The 20,980-nt window shown below is 40.5% G+C and overlaps 1 protein-coding gene across 3 annotated transcripts in view; it reads right to left on the reverse strand.

Moving 5' to 3' along the window:
* The window catches only part of IFT56 (intraflagellar transport 56), a 65,339-nt gene that overhangs the window by 36,229 nt on the left and 8,130 nt on the right, over positions 1-20,980 (reverse strand). For all 3 annotated transcript variants that reach the window (XR_012512017.1, XM_039473005.2, XM_074379017.1), the window contains exons 5-7: positions 19,185-19,234; positions 12,983-13,128; positions 11,122-11,293 (exon numbers count right to left, since the gene is read on the reverse strand). Coding sequence is in view for 2 of the 3 variants with exons in the window: in XM_039473005.2 (XP_039328939.1) it covers positions 11,122-11,293; positions 12,983-13,128; positions 19,185-19,234 (368 nt within the window). In the remaining variant the exon portion in view is untranslated. The remainder of the gene's footprint in view (positions 1-11,121; positions 11,294-12,982; positions 13,129-19,184; positions 19,235-20,980) is intronic.

The raw sequence follows: 20,980 nt of genomic DNA on the forward strand, positions 1-20,980 counted from the left end.
AGATTTTGAGAAATCTTCCTTTCATCCTTTTTATATTTCTATTAGTGGTTTGCTAAGCTTTTCTAGATAAAATCATTAAATTCTTGATTGTTCTTCACTAACTACCACAAACTCATTCTGCCTGATCTCACGGTTGGGAATGCATGTCTGCTCAGCATTGTTTTTTTTTTTTTTTCTTTTTTGAGACAGAGTCTCCTCCATCACCAGGCACCAGGCTGGAGTGCAGTGGTGCGACCTTGGCTCACTGCAACCTTCGCCTCCCGGGTTCAAGCAATTCTCCTGCCTCAGCCTCCGGAGTAGCTGGGACTACAGGTGCGCGCCACTGCACCCAGCTAATTTTTTTGTATTTTTTTAGTAGAGACGGGGTTTCACCACATTGGCCAGGATGGTCTCGATCTGTTGACCTCATGATCTGCCCACCTCGGCCTCCCAAAGTGCTGGGATTACAGGCGTGATCCACCAGGCCCGGCCTCAGCATTGTTTTTTTTAATCACTCTTCTCCTGTCTACAGTACAATTCCAAATTTTTGGGTAATACTAGGCTATATCAGCAGTTTTCAAGTTTTTTGATCTTTAGATCCCTTTTATACTCTATAAAGGATCTCAAACAATTTTTGCTTATGTGGGTTATAGCCATCAATATTTATCATAGTAGAAACTAAAACAGACATTTTAAAGTATTCAATTCATTGAAAATGGTAGAAATAATATGCCTTAAAATATGGTGGAATTAACATTTTGTCTCAATTTCAGAGCCACTTGTCATTACCGAAAATAAAAACATTAAAATTTTTTAAAAGTTTAAAAATAACAATAAACCCCACTACACATTGAAATACATAATTTTTACTTTAAATAACTGTATTTATCAAATCAAAAATTTAGTGAGAACAATATTACTGTTTTACCTTTTTTGCAAACCTCTAATGTCTGGCTTAACGGAAGATAGACAGACTGGCATATCTGTATCTGCATTCTATCTATTTTGAGACCACATTGTCTCAAGTGACAAGGACAAAAAACAAAGCCCAGTACCAGCACAAGGTGGAAAGTCTAGTGAAAGACCCTTCCCACAATCAGCAGGAACTACCAAAGAGCTACCCTGGCAGAAGAAGGATAAAATGGAACTCAAACATCCCTTGTGCAGAATGACAGCCCAGTGAGAATCCTATCAGCGGTTCATCTCAAGCCTAAGTTTGGTCTAAGGTGGTCTCAAATTTATAATCCTCGTACTCATCTGGCAGAGCAAATGCATATCATTTAGAGAGGAAAGTACCTTCATTGCAGATTTTAAATTATTTCTTTTTTTTTTTTTTTTTTTTTTTTGAGACGGAGTTTCGCTCTTGTTACCCAGGCTGGAGTGCAATGGCACGATCTCGGCTCACCGCAACCTCCGCCTCCTGGGTTCAAGCATTTCTCCTGCCTCAGCCTCCTGAGTAGCTGGGATTACAGGCATGCACCACCATGCCCAGCTAATTTTTTGTATTTTTAGTAGAGACAGGGTTTCACCACGTTGACCAGGATGGTCTCGATCTCTCGACCTCGTGATCCACCCACCTCGGCCTCCCAAAGTGCTGGGATTACAGGCTTGAGCCACCGCACCCGGCCTGATTTTAAATTATTTCTATAAGCATTTTTTATTTATTTTTATTTATTTTTTTGAGACCGAGTTTCACTCTCGTTACCCAGGCTGGAGTGCAATGGCACGATCTCGGCTCACCGCAACCTCCGCCTCCTGGGTTCAGGCAATTCTCCTGCCTCAGCCTACTGAGTAGCTGGGATTACAGGCACGCGCCACCACCCCCAGCTAGTTTTTTGTATTTTTTAGTAGAGACGGGGTTTCACCATGTTGACCAGGATGGTCTCGATCTCTTGACCTCGTGATCCACCCACCTCGGCCTCCCAAAGTGCTGGGATTACAGGCTTGAGCCACCGCGCCCGGCCAAGCATTTTTTAAAATACTGTGTCCAGCATACAAACATAACCTGATGTACTGGTTACATATAGAAACTGGACTCCATGAGGGAGAACCAGGAGAAAGAAGAAAAAACAGAATCAAACACACACACAAAAGCTTAAGAAATTTAAATTATCAAACTCAGATCACAATACAATGATGCTGACAATTTCTTTTGTTTTTATGGTTTTTGTTTGTTTGTTTTTTTCTTTTTGAGAAAAGTGTCTCACTCTATCACCCAGGTGAGAATGCAGTGGCGTGATCACAGCTCACTGCCCTTGATCTCCTGGGCTCAAGCGCTCCTCCACCTTAACTTTCCAAGTAGCTGGGACAACAGGTATGTAGTACTACACCCACCTAATTATTTTTACTTTTTGTAGAGATGGGGTCTTGTTATGTTGCCCAGGCTGGTCTCAAACTCCTGGGCTCAAGCAATCCTCCAACCTTGGCCTCCCAGTACTGGGATTACAGGCATGAACCACCACACCCAGGCCATAACTTTGATGTTTGCTCTTGCTGTAATTTTAGCAGAATTCATGTTTTTCTGATAGGGGCTCTTTTGAAACTGACGTCTTATCCTTCTTAGTGCCTCAAACTAGATCCTGTCCAGATATATTTTAATAAATTAGTGTAAGTTTATTTTGGTGGATTAAAAAAACTGAAATCCATGCACAGTATTTTGTTTCTGTTTTTTTTTTTTTTTTTCCCGAGACGGAGTCTTGCTCTGTCGCCAGGCGCCAGGCTGGAGTGCAGTGGTGCAATCTCGGCTCACTGCAACCTCCGCCTTCTGGGTTCAAGCAATTCTCCTGCCTCAGCCTCCTGAGTAGCTGGGACTACAGGCGCACACTATGACCAGCTAATTTTTATTTTTATTTTTTGTATTTTTTAGTAGAGACGGGGTTTCGCCATGTTGGCCAGGATCATCTCAACCTCTTGACCTTGTGATCCACCCACCTCTGCCTCCCAAAGTGCTGGGATTACAGGCATGAGCCACTGCGCACCACCAGTTTTTTCATAATATGCATTTTCTCCGAACTTTTTGGGGACTCATTGTATATAAATTAATTCTTAAAAGTTATATAATAGGATTAAAAATAACAGTTGGTTTTTTTAAAAGACTACAAAAATGTGAAAATGTAAAGAAAATTATCAAATTTTTAGAAAAATACAACTTACCAAAAATAACACAAGAAGAAACAGAAAACATGCATAGTTCTATAACCACTAAGGGAACTGAATTAAGCAATCTGAAACCTTCCAAACCCAGACAGTTTTAACCATAAGTTCTACCAAACATTTAAGAAAAAAAAAAAAAGCCAATCTTATACAAACTCTTCCAGAAAATAGAAACATATAGTACCTGCTTCAATTCATTCATTTTCCTTTGAGATAACCTTTGCACCAAAACCTGACAAGAACTATACCAGAAAGCAAATTATAAACCAATTAAACCAATATGCATTGATGCAACAAATTAAATAATAGCTAACTAGTTCCTGTGATATATAATGAGAAGAATGAACCATGAAGAAGCTGGGTTTATTCTGGTATAAAGTTGAATTTTAAAGATCTTAAGATCTTAAAGATCTCTTTAACTTTTTATTTATTTTTTATTTTATTTTATTATTATTTTTTTTTTTTGAGACGGAGTTTCGCTCTTGTTACCCAGGCTGGAGTGTAATGGCGTGATCTCGGCTCACCGCAACCTCCGCCTCCTGGGTTCAGGCAATTCTCCTGCCTCAGACTCCCGAGTAGCTGGGATTACAGGCACACGCCACCATGCCCAGCTGATTTTTTTTTTATTTTTAGTAGAGACGGGGTTTCACCATGTCGACCAGGATGGTCTCGAACTCTCGACCTCGTGATCTACCCGCCTCGGCCTCCCAAAGTGCTGGGATTACAGGCTTGAGCCACCGTGCCCGGCTAACTTTTAATTTTTTTGAGACATGCTCTGCCGTGTCTCCAGAGCAGGCTGGAGTGCAGTGGTGTCATCTCGGCTCACTGCAACGCCTGTCTCCAAGGCTCAAGTGATCCCCCCACCTCAGCCTCCCAAGTATCTGGGACCACAGGCACATGCCACCACACCAAGGTAATTTTTGTATTTTTAGTAGAGATGGGGTTTCACCATGTTGAACAGGCTGGTCTCAAACTCCTGACCTCAAATGATAGGCCTGCTTTGGCCTCCCAAAGTGTTGGGATTACAGACATCAGCCACCGTGTCCAGCGTAAAGTGGATTTAGCAATAGAAAATACTTCAAACAAGGCCGGGCGCGGTGGCTCACACCTGTAATCCCAGCACTTTGGGAGGCCGAGGCGGGTGGATCACAAGGTCAAGAGATCGAGACCATCCTGGTCAACATAGTGAAACCCCATCTCTACTAAAAATACAAAAAAAAATTAGCTGGGCATGGTGGCACATGCCTGTGATCCCAGCTACTCAGTAGGCTGAGGCAGGAGAATTGCCTGAACCCAGGAGGCGGAGGTTGCGGTGAGGCAAGATCGCACCATTGCACTCCAGCCTGGGTAACAAGAGCGAAACTCCGTCTCAAAAAAAAAATACTTCAAATAATTTGGCACAAGAATAAGAGAAAATGATATGATCGTTTCAATAGATGAAGAATACAAGATGTTATAATTCAACATCTGATCCTTATAAAACCTCTCAGCATGTAATTCCAGCACTTTGGGAGGCTGAGGCGGGTGGATCACGAGGTCAAGAGATCGAGACCATCCTGGTCAACATGGTGAAACCCCGTCTCTACTAAAGATACAAAAAATTAGGCTGGGCGCGGTGGCTCAAGCCTGTAATCCCAGCACTTTGGGAGGCTGACGCGGGTGGATCACGAGGTCGAGAGATCAAGACCATCCTGGTCAACATGGTGAAATCCCGTCTCTACTAAAAATACAAAAAACTAGCTGGGCATGGTGGCGTGTGCCTGTAATCCCAGCTACTCAGGAGGCTGAGGCAGGAGAATTGCCTGAGCCCAGGAGGCGGAGGTTGCAGTGAGCCGAGATTGCGCCATTGCACTCCAGCCTGGGTAACAAGAGCGAAACTCCGTCTCAAAAAAAAAAAAAAAAAAGATACAAAAAATTAGCTGGGCATGGTGGCACGTGCCTGTAATTCCAGCTACTCAGGAGGCTGAGGCAGGAGAATTGCTTGAACCCAGGAGGCGGAGGTTGCGGTGAGCCGTGTTCGAACCATTGCACTCCAGCCTGGGTAAGAAGAGCGAAACTCCGTCTCAAAAAAAAAAATAAAAAAAAAATACTTCAAATAATTTGGCACAACAATAAGAGAAAATGATATGATCGTTTCAATAGATGAAGAATACAAGATGTTATAATTCAAATCTGATCCTTATAAAACCTCTCAGCATGTAATCCCGGCACTTTGGGAGGCTGAGGCGGGTGGATCACGAGGTCAAGAGATGGAGACCATCCTGGTCAACATGGTGAAACCCCGTCTCTACTAAAGACACAAAAAATTAGCTGGGCATGGTGGCACGTGCCTGTAATCCCAGCTACTCAGGAGGCTGAGACAGGAGAATTGCTTGAACCCAGGAGGCAGAGGTTGCGGTGAGCCGCGTTCGCACCATTGCACTCCAGCCTGGGTAACAGGAGCGAAACTCTGTCTCGAAAAAACAAACAAACAAACAAAAAACCTCTCAGCAAACCAACACTAGAAGGGAAGTTCCTTAATCTGATCAAGGAAATCTTTAAAAATCTACATTAAACATCATGTTTAATGATGAAATATCATTACTTTTTAAAAAATTTTTTAAATTTTTAAATTTTTTAAAAAAAGATGGGGTTTCACCATATTGGTCAGGCTGGTCTTGAATTCCTGACCTCAGGTGATCCACCTGCCTTGGCCTTCAAAGTGCTTGGATTACAGGCATGAGCCAACACATCCGGCCGAAATACCATTTCTTAATGATGAACTATCATCAAAATCATTTCCTTTGAGATAAAAAACCTTATAAGGGTATTTCAAACATTCAACAACGTTCCAGAGGCCCTAGCCAGTGCAATAAGAAATAAAATTGTAAGAATTAGAAAGGAAGAAATAAAATGATGATATAAATTATATATATAATACAAATGAATTTACAGGTAAATTATTAGGATTAATAAGAGATTTCCCAAAAGAAGACATGCTAATTATCAACAGGTATATGAAAAAATGTTCAACATTACTAAGCATCAAGGAAATGCAAATAAAAACACAATGAGATATCATCTCATTCCAATTAGAATGACTATTATCAAAAAGACAAAAGATTACAAGAATTGGCAAGGATGTGAAGAAAAGGGAACCCTTGTGTACTGTTGGTGGGAATGTGAATCAGTAGTACAGTCATTATGGCAAACCGTATGGATGTTCCTCAAAAAATTAAAAATAGAACTACCATATGATCCAGCAATCCTACCACTGGATATCTATCCAAAGGAAATGAAATCAGCATGTCAAAGACGTATCTGCACTCCCATATTCGCTACAGCATTATTCACAATAGTCAAGATATAGAAGTAGCCTAAGTTTCTATCAACAGACAAATGAATAAAGAAAATGTGGTATATATATAATGAAACTAACATTATTCAGCCTTAAAAAAGAAGGCAATCCCATCATTTGCAACAACATGAATGAACCTGAAGGACATTAGTTAAGTGAAATAAGCCAGGCACAGAAAGATAACCATCACATGATGTCCTTATATGTGGAATCTAAAGATGTTGAACTCATAGAAGCAGAGAGTAGAATTGTAGTAACCAGGGCCTGGAGCCAGGAGGGTGAAGATTGGGAAGGTGTTGGTCAAAGGATACATTACTCAGTCATACAAAAGGAATAAGTTCAATGAATCTATTGTACAACACAGCATACATTATGTGCAACATAATGTACAACATTATTGTACAACAATGACTATAGTTAATGACAACGTATTATATATTTGAAAATTGCTAAGAGAGTAGACCTTAAGTGTTCTCACCACAAAAAAAGTATGTGGGTAATACATATGTTAATGAGCTTGATGTGACCATTCCCCAATGTATATATATTTCAAAACATCATGTTGTACACCATACTTATATACTATTTTTGTTGCTTTAAAAAACTGTTTAATGTAATTTAAACAAATAAGAGAATCTAGCAAGATCTCTTAAACTGACCTCTTAAATTGATCCAAGGTCAATTTTTTTTTTAATTTTTAATTTTAATTTTTATTTATTTGAGAAAGGCTCACTCTGTTGTCTAGACAGAAGTGTAATGGAACAATCTTGGCTCACTGCAACCCCCATCTCCTGAGTTCAAGCAGTTCTCCCACCTCAGCCTCCTGAGTAGCTGGGATTACAGGCGTGCACCACCATGCCCGGCTAATTTTTGTATTTTTTTTTTTTTGAGACGGAATTTCGCTCTTGTTACCCAGGCTGGAGTGCAATGGCGCGATCTCGGCTCACTGCAACCTCCGCCTCCTGGGTTCAGGCGATTCTCCTGCCTCAGCCTCCTGAGTAGCTGGGATTACAGGCACGTGCCACCATGCCCAGCTAATTTTTTGTATTTTTAGTAGAGACGGGGTTTCACCGTGTCGACCAGGATGGTCTCGAACTCTCGACCTCGTGATCCACCCGCCTCGGCCTCCCAAAGTGCTGGGATTACAGGCTTGAGCCACCGCGCCCGGCCTAATTTTTGTATTTTTAATAGAGACGGGCTTTCTCCATGTTGGCTAGGCTGGTCTCAAACTCCTGGCCTCAAATGAACCACCTACCTTGGCCTCCCAAAGTGCTGGGATTACAGGGTGTGAGCTACCACACCCTGAACACCCTGCTGATCCTACTAGGTTAATTTAAAAAATCTACTGTGGAATTTACTCTTTCCCAGCTGGAACCATGGAAAGTATTGAAGAAAAAAAAAAAAAAAAGAAGGTTCCAGCTGTGCCAGAACCCCTTAAGGAAAAGCAAAGCAAAGGAATTTCACAAAGCTGAAGGTTAAGCACCTAACAAAGATGTTTTTCCAAAAGAGGCTTCAAAAGGCAAGAAGGTGGCCAGATGCAGTGGCTCATGCCTGTAATCCCAGCACTTTGGGAGGCTAAGGCAGGTGGATCACTTGAGGTCAGGAGTTTGAGATCAGCCTGACCAATGTGGTGAAACTCATCTCTACTAAAAATAAAAAAAATTAGCCAGGCATGGTGGCACACATCTATAACCCCAGTTACTCAGGAGGGTGAGGCAGGAGAATAGCTTGAATCCAGGAGGTACAGACTGTAGTGAGCCAGTTTCGCACCACTGCACTCCAGCATAGATGACAGAGCTAGACACCGTCTCAAAAAAAAAAGGGCAAGGAGGCTTTTCTATGAAACAGCTAAGCACTACCACAAGAACTACAGGCAGATGTATAGACCTGAGACTCCAGTGGCTGGGATGGCAAGGAAAGCTGGCAACTTCTATGTACCTGTAGAACCTAAATTGGCATTTGTCATCAGGATCAGGGGTAATGGTGTGGGCCCAGTGGTCTGAAGCCTTGCCTTTGCCAAATCTTCCATGGCACCTTTGTTAAGCTCAAGAAGCCTTCAGTTAACATGGTGAGGACTGTAAAAGCATACATTACATGGGAGTATCCAAACCTGAGGTTAATAATGAAGTGATCTACAAGCACAGTTGTGGTAAAATCAGTAAGAAGCAGATTGCCTTCACAAGTAACACTTTGACTGCTTGATGTCTTGGTAAATACAGCATCATCTGCATGCAAGATCAGATTCATGAGATCTATACTATTGGAAAACACTTCAAAGAAGCAAACAACTTCCTGTGGCCCTTCAAATTATCTTCTCCCTGAGGTGGAATGATGAGAAATACCACCCATTTGGTAGAAGGTAGAGATGCTGGCAACAGGGAAGACCAGATCAACAGGCTTAGCAGAAGGATGAACTATGGTATTCACTGTGATTATTTTTGTCACTGGCCAGTTAATAAACAGTGACTGGTTTTAAATTGAAAAAAAAATCGGCCGGGCGCGGTGGCTCAAGCCTGTAATCCCAGCACTTTGGGAGGCCGAGGCGGGTGGATCACGAGGTCGAGAGATCGAGACCATCCTGGTCAACATGGTGAAACCCCGTCTCTACTAAAGGTGCAAAAAATTAGCTGGGCATGGTGGCGTGTGCCTGTAATCCCAGCTACTTAGGAGGCTGAGGCAGGAGAATTGCCTGAGCCCAGGAGGCGGAGGTTGCGGTGAGCCGAGATCGCGCCATTGCACTCCAGCCTGGGTAACAAGAGCGAAACTCCGTCTCAAAAAAAAAAAAAAAAAATCTATTGTAGTTCCGCATCACTACAGAGTCAAAAAATGAAATTTAAAATAAGATACCACTTACAATGGCATACAAAATATCAAATTCCTAGAAACAAATCTAACAAAACACATAAAAAGACCAATATAAAGGCCAGGCATGGTGGCTTATGCCTATAATCTCAGCACTTTGGGAGGCTAAGGCAGGCAGATCTGAGCCCAGGAGCTCAAGACCAACCTGGACAATGTAGTGAAACTTGTCTCTATCTCAAATTTTTAAAAAAATTAGCTGGGCGGGCAGGGCGCAGTGGCTCAAGCCTGTAATCCCAGCACTTTGGGAGGCCGAGGCGGGTGGATCACGAGGTCAAGAGATCAAGACCATCCTGGTCAACATGGCGAAATCCTGTCTCTACTAAAAATACAAAAAAATTAGCTGAGCATGGTAGCACGTGCCTGTAATCCCAGCTACTCAGGAGGCTGAGGCAGGAGAATTGCCTGAACCCAGGAGGCGGAGGCTGCGGTGAGCTGAGATTGCGCCATTGCACTCCAGCCTGGGTAACAAAAGCAAAACTCCATCTCAAAAAAAAAAAAAGAAAAAGAAAAAGAAAAGAAATTAAAGTGTACCAAGCAGAGAAAGAAGGAAGTAATTCCAGGAATGAGAATGCTGTACACAAAGCTAGGGGGTAAGAGAGTATGGCACATGGAACAAATTCACTGGCTGGACGGAAGATAACAAGACTGACTAAAGGTAGGAACACTATTTAAAGGGCCAAAATAAGAGGCGAGAAACTCCCGGATTACAGTAGCCAAGGGATAGATAAAAGAGATATCTAGGATGTATAGCTGATAGGAACTAAGGGATGATTTCATGGAGATGAAAGAGAAGAAAGCAACAGATATGCCAGGTTTCCGATGTGGTTTACTGGATGTATGTTGGTGACATTCGATTATAGAGCCACATACATATTTTAGAGGAAGAAGCTGAAGCATTTTTGTTTCTTTCTTTGTTTTGAGACACAGCCTCACTCTGTCGCTTAGGCTGGAGTGCAGTGGCTCAATTTCAGCTCACTGAAACCTCCGCCTGCCCCACAACACCCCAGCAGCTGAGATTACAGGCACATGCCACCACATCAAGGCTAATTTTTTGTATTTTTTTTGTAGAGATGGGGCCATGTGGGCTAGGCTGGCCTCAAGTTATCTGCCCACCTCAGCCTCCCAGAATGCTGGGATTACAGGCATGAGCCACAGTGCCTGGCCAGAAGCATTTGGGTTTTTTTGTTTTTTTTTTTTTCTTTAAGCCCTGGAAAATTAAAGCAATTAACAGAAGCATTTGGTTTTAAACATAATGTAAGGCATCTCAGTAAAATCATCTATAATATAACAGATGTAACACAAAGAATTCAGAAGTCAACATTCTTTTTTTTTTTTTTTGACGGAGTTTCGCTCTTGTTACCCAGGCTGGAGTGCAATGGTGCGATCTTGGCTCACCGCAACCTCCGCCTCCTGGGTTCAGGCAATTCTCCCGCCTCAGCCTCCTGAGTAGCTGGGATTACAGGCACATGCCATCATGCCCAGCTAATTTTTTGTATTTTTAGTAGAAACGGGGTTTCACCATGTTGACCAGGATGGTCTCAATCTCTTGACCTCGTGATCCACCAACCTCGGCCTCCCAAAGTGCTGGGATTACAGGCTTGAGCCACCGCGCCCGGCCCAACATTCTTTTCAGAATACCTAATAAACATACAATTAGGTTCTTATAGAATCACACTGGCAATGACACAGGGATATTAATCAAGAGTTACAGATAACCATTTCATGAATAACTTGGAAAGTATAAAGTAATTCAAATTGGAATTAAGTACATTAAAAACACACTTCAATACCTCAGCTGCTTTGCCGTTGTAAAGGCGAAAATGATTACAGGCTTTAAGATTGAGTGCGATGGTACTATCAGGAATTTGCTGAAGGTAAACAGCCAAAACTTCTTGAGACACATCATAGTAATCCAATTTATAGTAGCAGAGGGCCACATAAACATTGAGGGCAAGGTATTCCCTATTAGATGAAAGAATTAAGAGTTAACCATGTAAGTCTACTTCATAGAAATGTCAAACTACAAAGCTCAAATGGACGAGGCAAAGAAGACAGTTCATGAATTTGCCATATGAAGAAAGAAGGCAAGATATAATCAGTATATATATATTTTTTGCATTGCAATATTTGGGTGGGTTTTTGTTTTTGGTTTATTTGTCTGTTCTTTGAGATGGAGTCTTGCTCTGTCACCCAGGCTGGAGTGCAGTGGCACAATCTCAGCTCACTGCAACATCCACCCACTAGGTTCAAGCGATTCTCCTGCCTCAGCCTCCCAAGTAGCTGGGACTACAGGCATGCCCCACCACACCTGGCTAATTTTTGTATTTTTAGTAGAGACAGGCTTTCACCATATTGGCCAGGCTGGTCTCAAACTCCTGACCTTGTGATCTGCCTGCCTTGGCCTCTCAAAGTGCTGGGATTACAAGTGTGAGCCACCGTGCCCAGCTGGGTGTTTTGATATAAGTAGAGTGAAAGATGACAACAAGAGAAGAAAGGGAACATTCATGCTGTTCATACTGGAAAACTAACATATGCTATAATTGAACATAAACACAAGCACACTCCATACATTAGACCAACTCAATGGCTGGAAATGGAAGCAGGTAGGCGACTAAGAAGGTAATGCAAAAGAGGAAAGGAGGAAGGAAGCTGAGATATTTTTGGGAAGGGAGAGAGAGGTCAAGTGTTTAGTGATAAAGTAGAAATGTAAATTCTTTTTTTTTCTTTTATTTATTTATTTATTTAAAGACAGATTTTACCATGTTGACTAGGATGGTCTCCATCTCCTGACCTTGTGATCCGCCCTCCTCAGCCACCCAAAGTGCTGGGATTACAGGCGTGAACCACCTCACCTGGCTGGAATGTAAATTCTTCAGAATGGTTTGTATCTAATTTTGTCAGCAAGTTACCTACAATGTAACTATAATGCTAAGTTTGATACATCTAGACCATACATTTCAACAGGGGTAATATCACTTCCAAAGGGGAAAAATTAGTTCTTATGGGAGGATGAAAAAAATCCTATTTATTTTATGTGTAAAGCACAGTTATACTTATAGTACACAAATGGATATATGTTAATATACATATATTAGTATACTAAACTTTCATGGGAGGGTAATTAGGGGGAAAAAGTCTTTTGGAAGGGTGATAATGGATAAAAAGATAAGAGGCCGGGCCCGCGGTGGCTCAAGCCTGTAATCCCAGCACTTTGGGAGGTCGAGGCGGGTGGATCACGAGGTCAAGAGATCGAGACCATCCTGGTCAACATGGTGAAACCCCGTCTCTACTAAAAATACTAAAAATTAGCTGGACATGGTGGCGCGTGCCTGTAATCCCAGCTACTCAGGAGGCTGAGGCAGGAGAATTGCCTGAACCCAGGAGGCGGAGGTTGCGGTGAGCCGACATCGCGCCATTGCACTCCAGCCTGGGTAACAAGAGCGAAACTCCGTCTCAAAAAAAAAAAAAAAAAAAAGATAAGAGACCTGATTTAGACAATATCTAATTTTTAATCTCACCAGATAATCAACTAAACAGATTTGAATGCATGGTGGTACTACATCCAAAGGACACTAGATTCTCAGTCAAACTAGTTACAAAAGAAAAGAACAAAATGAAAGAAATGTAGAGTAGGCATAAAAGGACACAGACCTGTTGTCTAGCAGTATTCGCTTATATATATCAATAGCTTCTTGGTAATGAGATCGCATATAGTGGATTGAGGCCAAACTGAGTTGATCTTCTGTGACATCCTGAAGATTCTGATGAAAGCTCATCAACTTTTTCTCATCATTAAACTAAAATTGTGAGTGAGAGTGGAAAAGACATGTAAAGCTTCACATTAGTGTTGTTAGAGAAATCAACATCTGTGTGATAGAGTTTTTAACTCTTCTTTAAAATTGTGTCTCTTTCTTCTTCCTATTTCCCTTAGGCTCCTTGCCTTCTACTTCATTTCCCCTGCAAAGAAAGAATGCAGATAGCCTCTGGAGGCACAGCTTGACAATGACAATGGAAAGCCCTTAGGTTACAGGTAATATTATTTGATCCTCTCCGTATCTTTTCTTTTTCTTTATATTTTCTCCCTTTCCTTTTTTCTTTCTTTTTTTTCTTTTTTTCTTTTTAGCCTCTACGTTGACCTGGTAACATTTTTAACCTGTTCTTTCGTATCTCATTCTTCTTGGTAGTCAATGAGGAGTCAAAATGTATTTCTCATCATGTAACTTAGTGAATTCAATTTTTAATTTCCTACTCTACATTTTCTCATTTTTTCTTTAGTTACTATACATTGTTGTTGTTTGAGATCGTCAGAATTCTATTCCAACCTTGTAATGCTTATTTTGTTAGATGGCTACTGCAAATATTAGTTGCCTTTTGCTTATATATGGGGCAGAACAGATATATTTTTGACAGTGATCCTTAATATGCAGATTGCTCACTCCTGCCTGATAGAGAATGACTTATAAGCTTAAAAATTTTGTAAAGAATTGTCTTCTGTAGACTATTCAGTAACATGGAAAAATGTTCATGATACACTTTTTTTTTTTTTTTTTTTTGAGACGGAGTTTCGCTCTTGTTACCCAGGCTGGAGTGCAATGGCATGATCTCAGCTCACCACAACCTCCGCCTCCTGGGTTCAGGCAATTCTCCTGCCTCAGCCTCCTGAGTAACTGGGATTACAGGCACGTGTCACCATACCCAGCTAATGTTTTGTATTTTTAGTAGAGACGGGGTTTCATCATGTTGACCAGGATGGTCTCGATCTCTTGACCTCGTAATCCACCCGCCTTGGCCTCCCAAAGTGCTGGGATTACAGGCTTGAGCCACCGTGCCCGGCCCATGATACACTTTTAAGTAAAAAGCCTGGTTATAAAATAGAATATATACTATGATCCAAATTTAGCAATATAAATACACATATATATACATACATAAAAATACAAATTTTTTAAAGACTGGAAGAAAGAGTAAAATATTACAGTGTTAGCTGGAAGTGACGGTCTTACAGGAAATCTTGATTTTTGTGTGTATGTAATTTGCTATTTTCTAAATGTACTATGATGAACATGTATTATTTTTGTAATCAGAAGAAAAACACAGGCCAGGTGTGGTAGCTCACGCCTGTAATCCCCGCACTTTGGGTGGCCAAGGTGGGCAGATTACCTGAGGTCAGGAGTTCCAGACCAGCCTGGTCAACATGGTGAAACCCCATCTCTACTAAAAATACAAAAATTAGCCGGGCATGGTGGCACATGCCTGTAATCCCAGCTACTTGGGAGACTGAGGCAGAAGAACTGCTTGAACCCAGGAGACAGAGGTTGCAGTGAGCCGAGATTGTGCCACTGCACTCCAGCCTGGCAAGACTCCGTCTCAAAAAAACAAAGAAAAAGGAAAATACAACAAAATATATTTCTTAAATTCAATCAAAGACTTTCACTACTATTAATATTAAAGTAGCTTGCAGTATGCAGCGCTCCCATCAAGAACATATAGAAAATCTTAAAAACTACTGAAAAATCTGTGTTAAAGGGGCTGGGACGGTGGCTCACTCCTGTAATCTCAGCACTTTGGGAGGTGGAGGTGGGTAGATCACTTAAGCTCAGGAGTTTGAGACTAGCCTGGGAAACATGGTGAAACCCTGTCTCTACAAAAATCAGCTGGGCATGGTGGCATATACTTGTAATCTCAGAGATTTGGGAGGCTGAGGCACAAGGATTGCTTGAGCCTGGGAGGCGGAGGTTAGAGTGAGCCGATATGGCGCCAATGCACTCCAGCCTGGGTGACTGGAAGTGAAATCCTGTCTCAAAAAAAACAAAACAAAAAAAATTTGTGTGGAAGGATCAGAGAGCTACCAAGTGAATGGAAACTTGAGAGATACCAAGATCCCCAGCAAGAAGTGCAAAGAGGTAATTCTGATATTTAGCACCACCTTTTCTTAAATGGTACCTACCAATTCTCAATTGGTGGCTGAGTTGCTGAAAACTAAGTAGAGCTTCAAGAAGTCTTACAGGCTTAATGGACCAAAAAACAGAGATTGGGGCCCACCAAGCTATCAGTTGGGACCCCTGGAAAGCTATCCTAGAAATAAAGGTAAACTGGAAATACACCAGCTTTAACTCGTTGCAATCTCTGACAGGTTTCAGTTCATCTGCCCCTATTCTATGTACCTGACAGAAGTAAAAGTAAATTCTAAATCCTTCCTGGAAGAAGACAAAATCATCGAGAGCTTCAAATTATCTCCATTATTTAATAGCCAGCATTAAACATAATATTGCAATATTTAATAGCCAACATTAAACACAATAAGCAAACCAGGGGTCAAGAACATTTGACTGAAAACCAAGAAACAGCTGTCCAGAGATACACTATTGGAATTACTAGACGTGGACTTTAAAAATAACTGTTATCAAAGGCCGGGCGTGGTGGCTCAAGCCTGTAATCGCAGCACTTTGGGAGGCCGAGGCGGGTGGATCACGAGGTCGATAGATCGAGACCATCCTGGTCAACACGGTGAAACCCCGTCTCTACTAAAGATACAAAAAATTAGCTGGGCATGGTGGCGCGTGCCTGTAATCCCAGCTACTCAGGAGGCTGAGACAGGAGAATCGCCTGAACCCAGGAGGCGGAGGTTGCGGTGAGCCGAGATCACGCCATTGCACTCCAGCCTGGGTAACAAGAGCGAAACTCCATCTCAAAAAAAAAAAAATAATAACTGTTATCAATATGTTTAAGAAATTAAAATAAAAATTAGAAAATTTGAGCTGTAAATTAGAAATTAAAAAAACAACAAAATGTAAATTCTATAAGAAATTAAGAACTGAAATTAAGAACTAAATAGAATAGCTGATTAGACACAGCTGAAGAATGATGATTAGTAAAAGAAATTTCTGCAGAAAATGTATAGAAAATGTTACAAAGTGTTTACATGTGATATAAATAAAAGGTCTACATACATGTATATTATTGAGATCCTAGAAGGAAAGAAGAGAGTATAGAGCAGAAGCAAAATCTGAAGAAAAAATAACCAAGGATTATTTTTGATTAAAAAAAAAAAACTTAAGCAAGCACTATGAACCTGATGTAGTATAATACAAAGAAAACCCTGCCGGGCGCGGTGGCCCAAGCCTGTAATCCCAGCACTTTGGGAGGCCGAGGCGGGCAGATCACAAGGTCAAGAGATCGAGACCATCCTGGTCAACATGGTGAAACCCCATCTCCACTAAAAATACAAAAAATTAGCTGGGCATGGTGGCGCGTGCCTGTAATCCCAGCTACTCAGGAGGCTGAGGCAGGATAATTGCCTGAACCCAGGGGGCAGAGGTTGCGGTGAGTCGAGATCGCACCATTGCACTCCAGCCTGGGTAACGAGAGCGAAACTCCGTCTCAAAAAAAAAAAAAAAGAAAAGAAAAGAAAGAAAACCCTATCTGGGAATATTATAAGAGAAGTGCTAATAAGAAAAAACAATACATAAATCTTAAATGTGATCAGAAAAAAAAAAAACAGGAACAACTATAAGACTGACGGCTAACGTGTCAGTAGAGACAAGGACTAGGAAGCAATAAAGCAACATCTTCAAAATGCTAAGCAAAAATAAAAAGTACCTACCTGCCTACAACTCTACACTGAGAAAACAAAAATCTTTAAGAAAGATAGCAAAATAAAAATATTTTTAGATAAAAATAGAGAATTCATCACCACTAAAGGAAATATTAAAGGAAATTCCTCAAATGGAAAATGATTTTAGATGGGAGCACAAACATGCAAGAAGAAATAAAGAACAATGGAAAGGATAAATATGGCTAATTATAAATGAATATTAATTGCATAAAACAGTAATTAAACAGTCTTATGGGATTAGAAACATAGACACTTAAGATATATTTCAAATTTGCAGAAAAGATAAAGAGTAAATGAGTTAAAATGATCTAAGGTCCTTTAATTTTCTAGAAATTGGTAAAAGTACTAATTAATATCAAACTTTTTAATATGCAAAAGACACATGAGTAAAACTGCTAAATCCTAAGAATGTACATAACTACAACCAATGGAGGGAAAATATATAATTTAAAAAATCAATCCAAAAAAAGACAACAAAGAAATGAAAAAGAAACCCAGACCACATGGACCAGCTGGGCAAAGAGAGAACTAATAACAGGATGGCAGTTATGCAGCTAATCGTATTTGTAAACACATTAAGTAAATTAATTGTATACTAGAGATTTTTTTAATAAAGATTTTAACTGGATTTTAAAACCCACAAAACTCATTTATATGCTGTTTATAAGAGTCACCTTAAATATAAGGACACAGAAAGGTAGAAAGTAAAAGGATAAAGAGATATAATAGGCAAATACTACCCAAAAGAGAGCTGGTATCACTTACAAATATGTCCATGAGAAATTTTTTAGAGATGAGAGACATTTCATGATAGTATATATTTCAGTCTACTAGGAAGACATTATTGCTAGACAGTCTACTAGCAATTCTAAGTTTGTATGCACTTAATGATAGAGTCTGAAAAACATGTAAGGCAGAATTAGAAAGAGAAAGAGACAAAGTGACAATTATGATGTGGAATTTCTAAATGTACCAAAAATAATTATTTTCATATAATGCCCGTGGGTGATTAAACTTTCTGTAAAACAACTTAGCAATATCAATTAAAAGCTTTGAAGATGCTTATACCCAATAGGCATGTCCATTTCTAAGATGTTCAGAATGACATTTTTATAAATTTTAAAAATTATAAATCTAAAAGTCAAATAACTAGGAAATGTTGAATAAATAATGACACATATGATGCATTTGGTGGAATGCTATAAAATTTTAAAAAATACATTAAACAATTATTTAAAAATTTAAATTTGAAAAACTATTATTTAAAAAATAATTTAATCATTATCAAAATTATTACCATATAGCAATTCTGAAAAGTATATATTTATTTCTAGGAATCAGAACAAGGTGTCTCTGAGTCTATTTCCTAAGAAATAATAGGATAGTTGACACAAACTAAACTTTTTTCTTTGAGACAGAGTCTTGCTCTGTCGCCCAGGCTGGAGTATAGTAGTGCAATCTTGGCTCACTGCAACTCCTGCCTCCTGGGTTCAAGTGATTCTCCTGCCTCAGCTTCCCCAGCAGCTGGGATTAAAGGTGTGTGCCACCACGCCTAGCTAATTTTTTTTGTATTTTTAGTAGACACAGGGTTTCACCATGTTGGCCAGGCTGGTCTCGAACTCCTGACTTCAGGTGATCTAACAGCTTTGGCCTCCCAAACTGCTGAGATTACAGGTGTGAGCCACTACGCCTGGTCTAAACTTCTTATGACGGTGGCTTAAGGAGAAATAAAACCTAACATCTCTGAATAAATTAAGAGGGTAAAGAACATTGGGCCGGGCACAGTGGCTCACACCTGTGATCCCAGCATTTTGGGAGGCCCAGGCGGGCGGAACATGAGATCAGGAGATTGAGACCATCCTGGCCAACATGGTGAAACCCCGTCTCTACTAAAATACAAAAAATTATCTGCGCATGGTGGTGCATGCCTGCAATCCCAGTTACTCGGGAGGCTGAGGCAGGGGAATCTCTTGAATCCAAGAGGCAGAGATTGCAGTGAGCCAAGATGGTTCCACTGCACTCCAGCCAGTCGACAGGGCAAGACTCAAAAAAAAAAAAAGAAAAAAAAGAAAACTGATAGAGGAGAAAATCCTATATAATTAAGTTATATTCCACTTGTTCTAGAAAATTATTAACAATAATTTCTAATTAATTATCTCTCACTAGTGTTAGTAACAAGAAGGAAGAAAAAGAAAAATATTTTTAAAACAAAACAATGTGAAATGAGAACATAAATACCTTGTGAGCCAAGTGGAAGAGGAGGCGATTTTGGAGTCGGCTTTTTGAAGCTGAAAAAAAAAAAATCCAAGCTGCTTATTAAAGAATTCAACAGTCTAGGTCTAGCAGTCCCTTGTAGGAATGAAATGAAACTCGGATGATCTTCTCAAATCTTACTTATCTGATCCTAGGTATGTCTCTGCTAGAATATATATTGTTTGAGTCTGGTCTCCACCTGCAGTAGCAGAAACAGCATCAAGAACCAGAAGAGAGAGGCTGGGTGCGGTGGCTCAAGCCTGTAATCCCAGCACTTTGGGAGGCCGAGGCGGGTGGATCACAAGGTCGAGAGATCGAGACCAACCTGGTCAACATGATGAAACCCTGTCTCTACTAAAAATACAAAAAATTAGCTAGGCATGGTGGCGCGTGCCTATAATCCCAGCTACTCAGGAGGCTGAGGCAGGAGAATTGCCTGAACCCAGGAGGCGGAGGTTGCGGTGAGCCGAGATCGCGCCATTGCACTCCAGCCTGGGTAACAAGAGTGAAACTCCGTCTCAAAAAAAAAAAAAAAAAAAAAAAAAAAGAACCAGAAGAGAAATGTGCTAAGATTTCGCTCTTCTCCACTGCTTAGTCTACCTGATCCTATTACGATGATCCACAACACAACACCCCACACACATGGTTAGAGTAGCAGCTTGCCTCTGTGTTGTTCATATACCAAACCAAACACTGGGAATAGACGCCATGGTCATCTCGATGTGTGTATGAATCCACTCTCACTCAGCTCCTAGTCCCAGTATTCTTTGTTAATTCTGCTATTTCCTTTTCTACAATTATACTGCCATATTTTCCTAAATACTAGCCTAGTCTCTATTCCACAGACTTTCTAGCATAATTATGTGCCACACTGAAACAGGAAGTCAAGAAAATATTAACAGCTTTTAAGTTCCAAATATCCTTTGCATTCTTGGAAAACTTCCTGATTCTGGATACCCAATTCTACCTCTTTTACAGAAAAAGTCATACTTCAATCTATAAGAAAGAAAAAAAAAAAAGAAATAGAGATAGCTGTCGTGATCACCTTTTATGTGTCTAACACTGTTCTTAGCACAGATGAAGCCTAGAAATATGAGATAAAGTAAGTAACATAAAGGACCTTATAATGAAATTAGGAAAAACTATATAAGCACATATGAAACAATTTGGGTACGAATCAAGAAAGGCTTTGCTGGGTATGGTGGCAGGTGTGTCTGTAGTCTCAGCTACTCAGAAGGCAGAGGCTGGAGGCTGGCTTGAAGCCAGGAGTTTGAGGCTTTAAGATGCTATGCTCATACATATGAATAGCCACTGTATTTCAGCTTGGACAACATAGTGAGACCCTGTCTTTAAAAAAAAAAAAAAAAAAAAAAGTCTTCAAGTTCCACATTTGCCATGAATTTGGGCTGAAATTCTTTTTTTTTTTTTTTTTTTTTTTTAATAAAGATGGGGTTTCACCATGATGGCCAGGCTGGTCTTGAACTCCTGACCTCAGTGATCCACCCACCTCGGCCTCCCAAAGTACTAGGATTACAGGCGTGGGCCACAGCACACAATCGAGCTGAAATTCTTGATATGTATAAATTAATTCTACCTTGAATACATTCTTCCCTATCAAATATTACAGTGCCCACTTTTCTCTGCATTTTCTTGAACTTAAGTTGGTTCGGACTCTAATTAACTTTTTCTGCCGTTTTAATTTTGTCCTTATTTTCAAATTTGAGTACAATTGCCCTGAGATGAATATCCATAAGTAAGAAAGCAGAAGGGATGATTTCTGG

The sequence above is a fragment of the Saimiri boliviensis genome, chromosome 10 (genome assembly GCF_048565385.1).
Source record: "Saimiri boliviensis isolate mSaiBol1 chromosome 10, mSaiBol1.pri, whole genome shotgun sequence".
Classification (NCBI taxonomy): Eukaryota; Metazoa; Chordata; class Mammalia; order Primates; family Cebidae; genus Saimiri; species Saimiri boliviensis.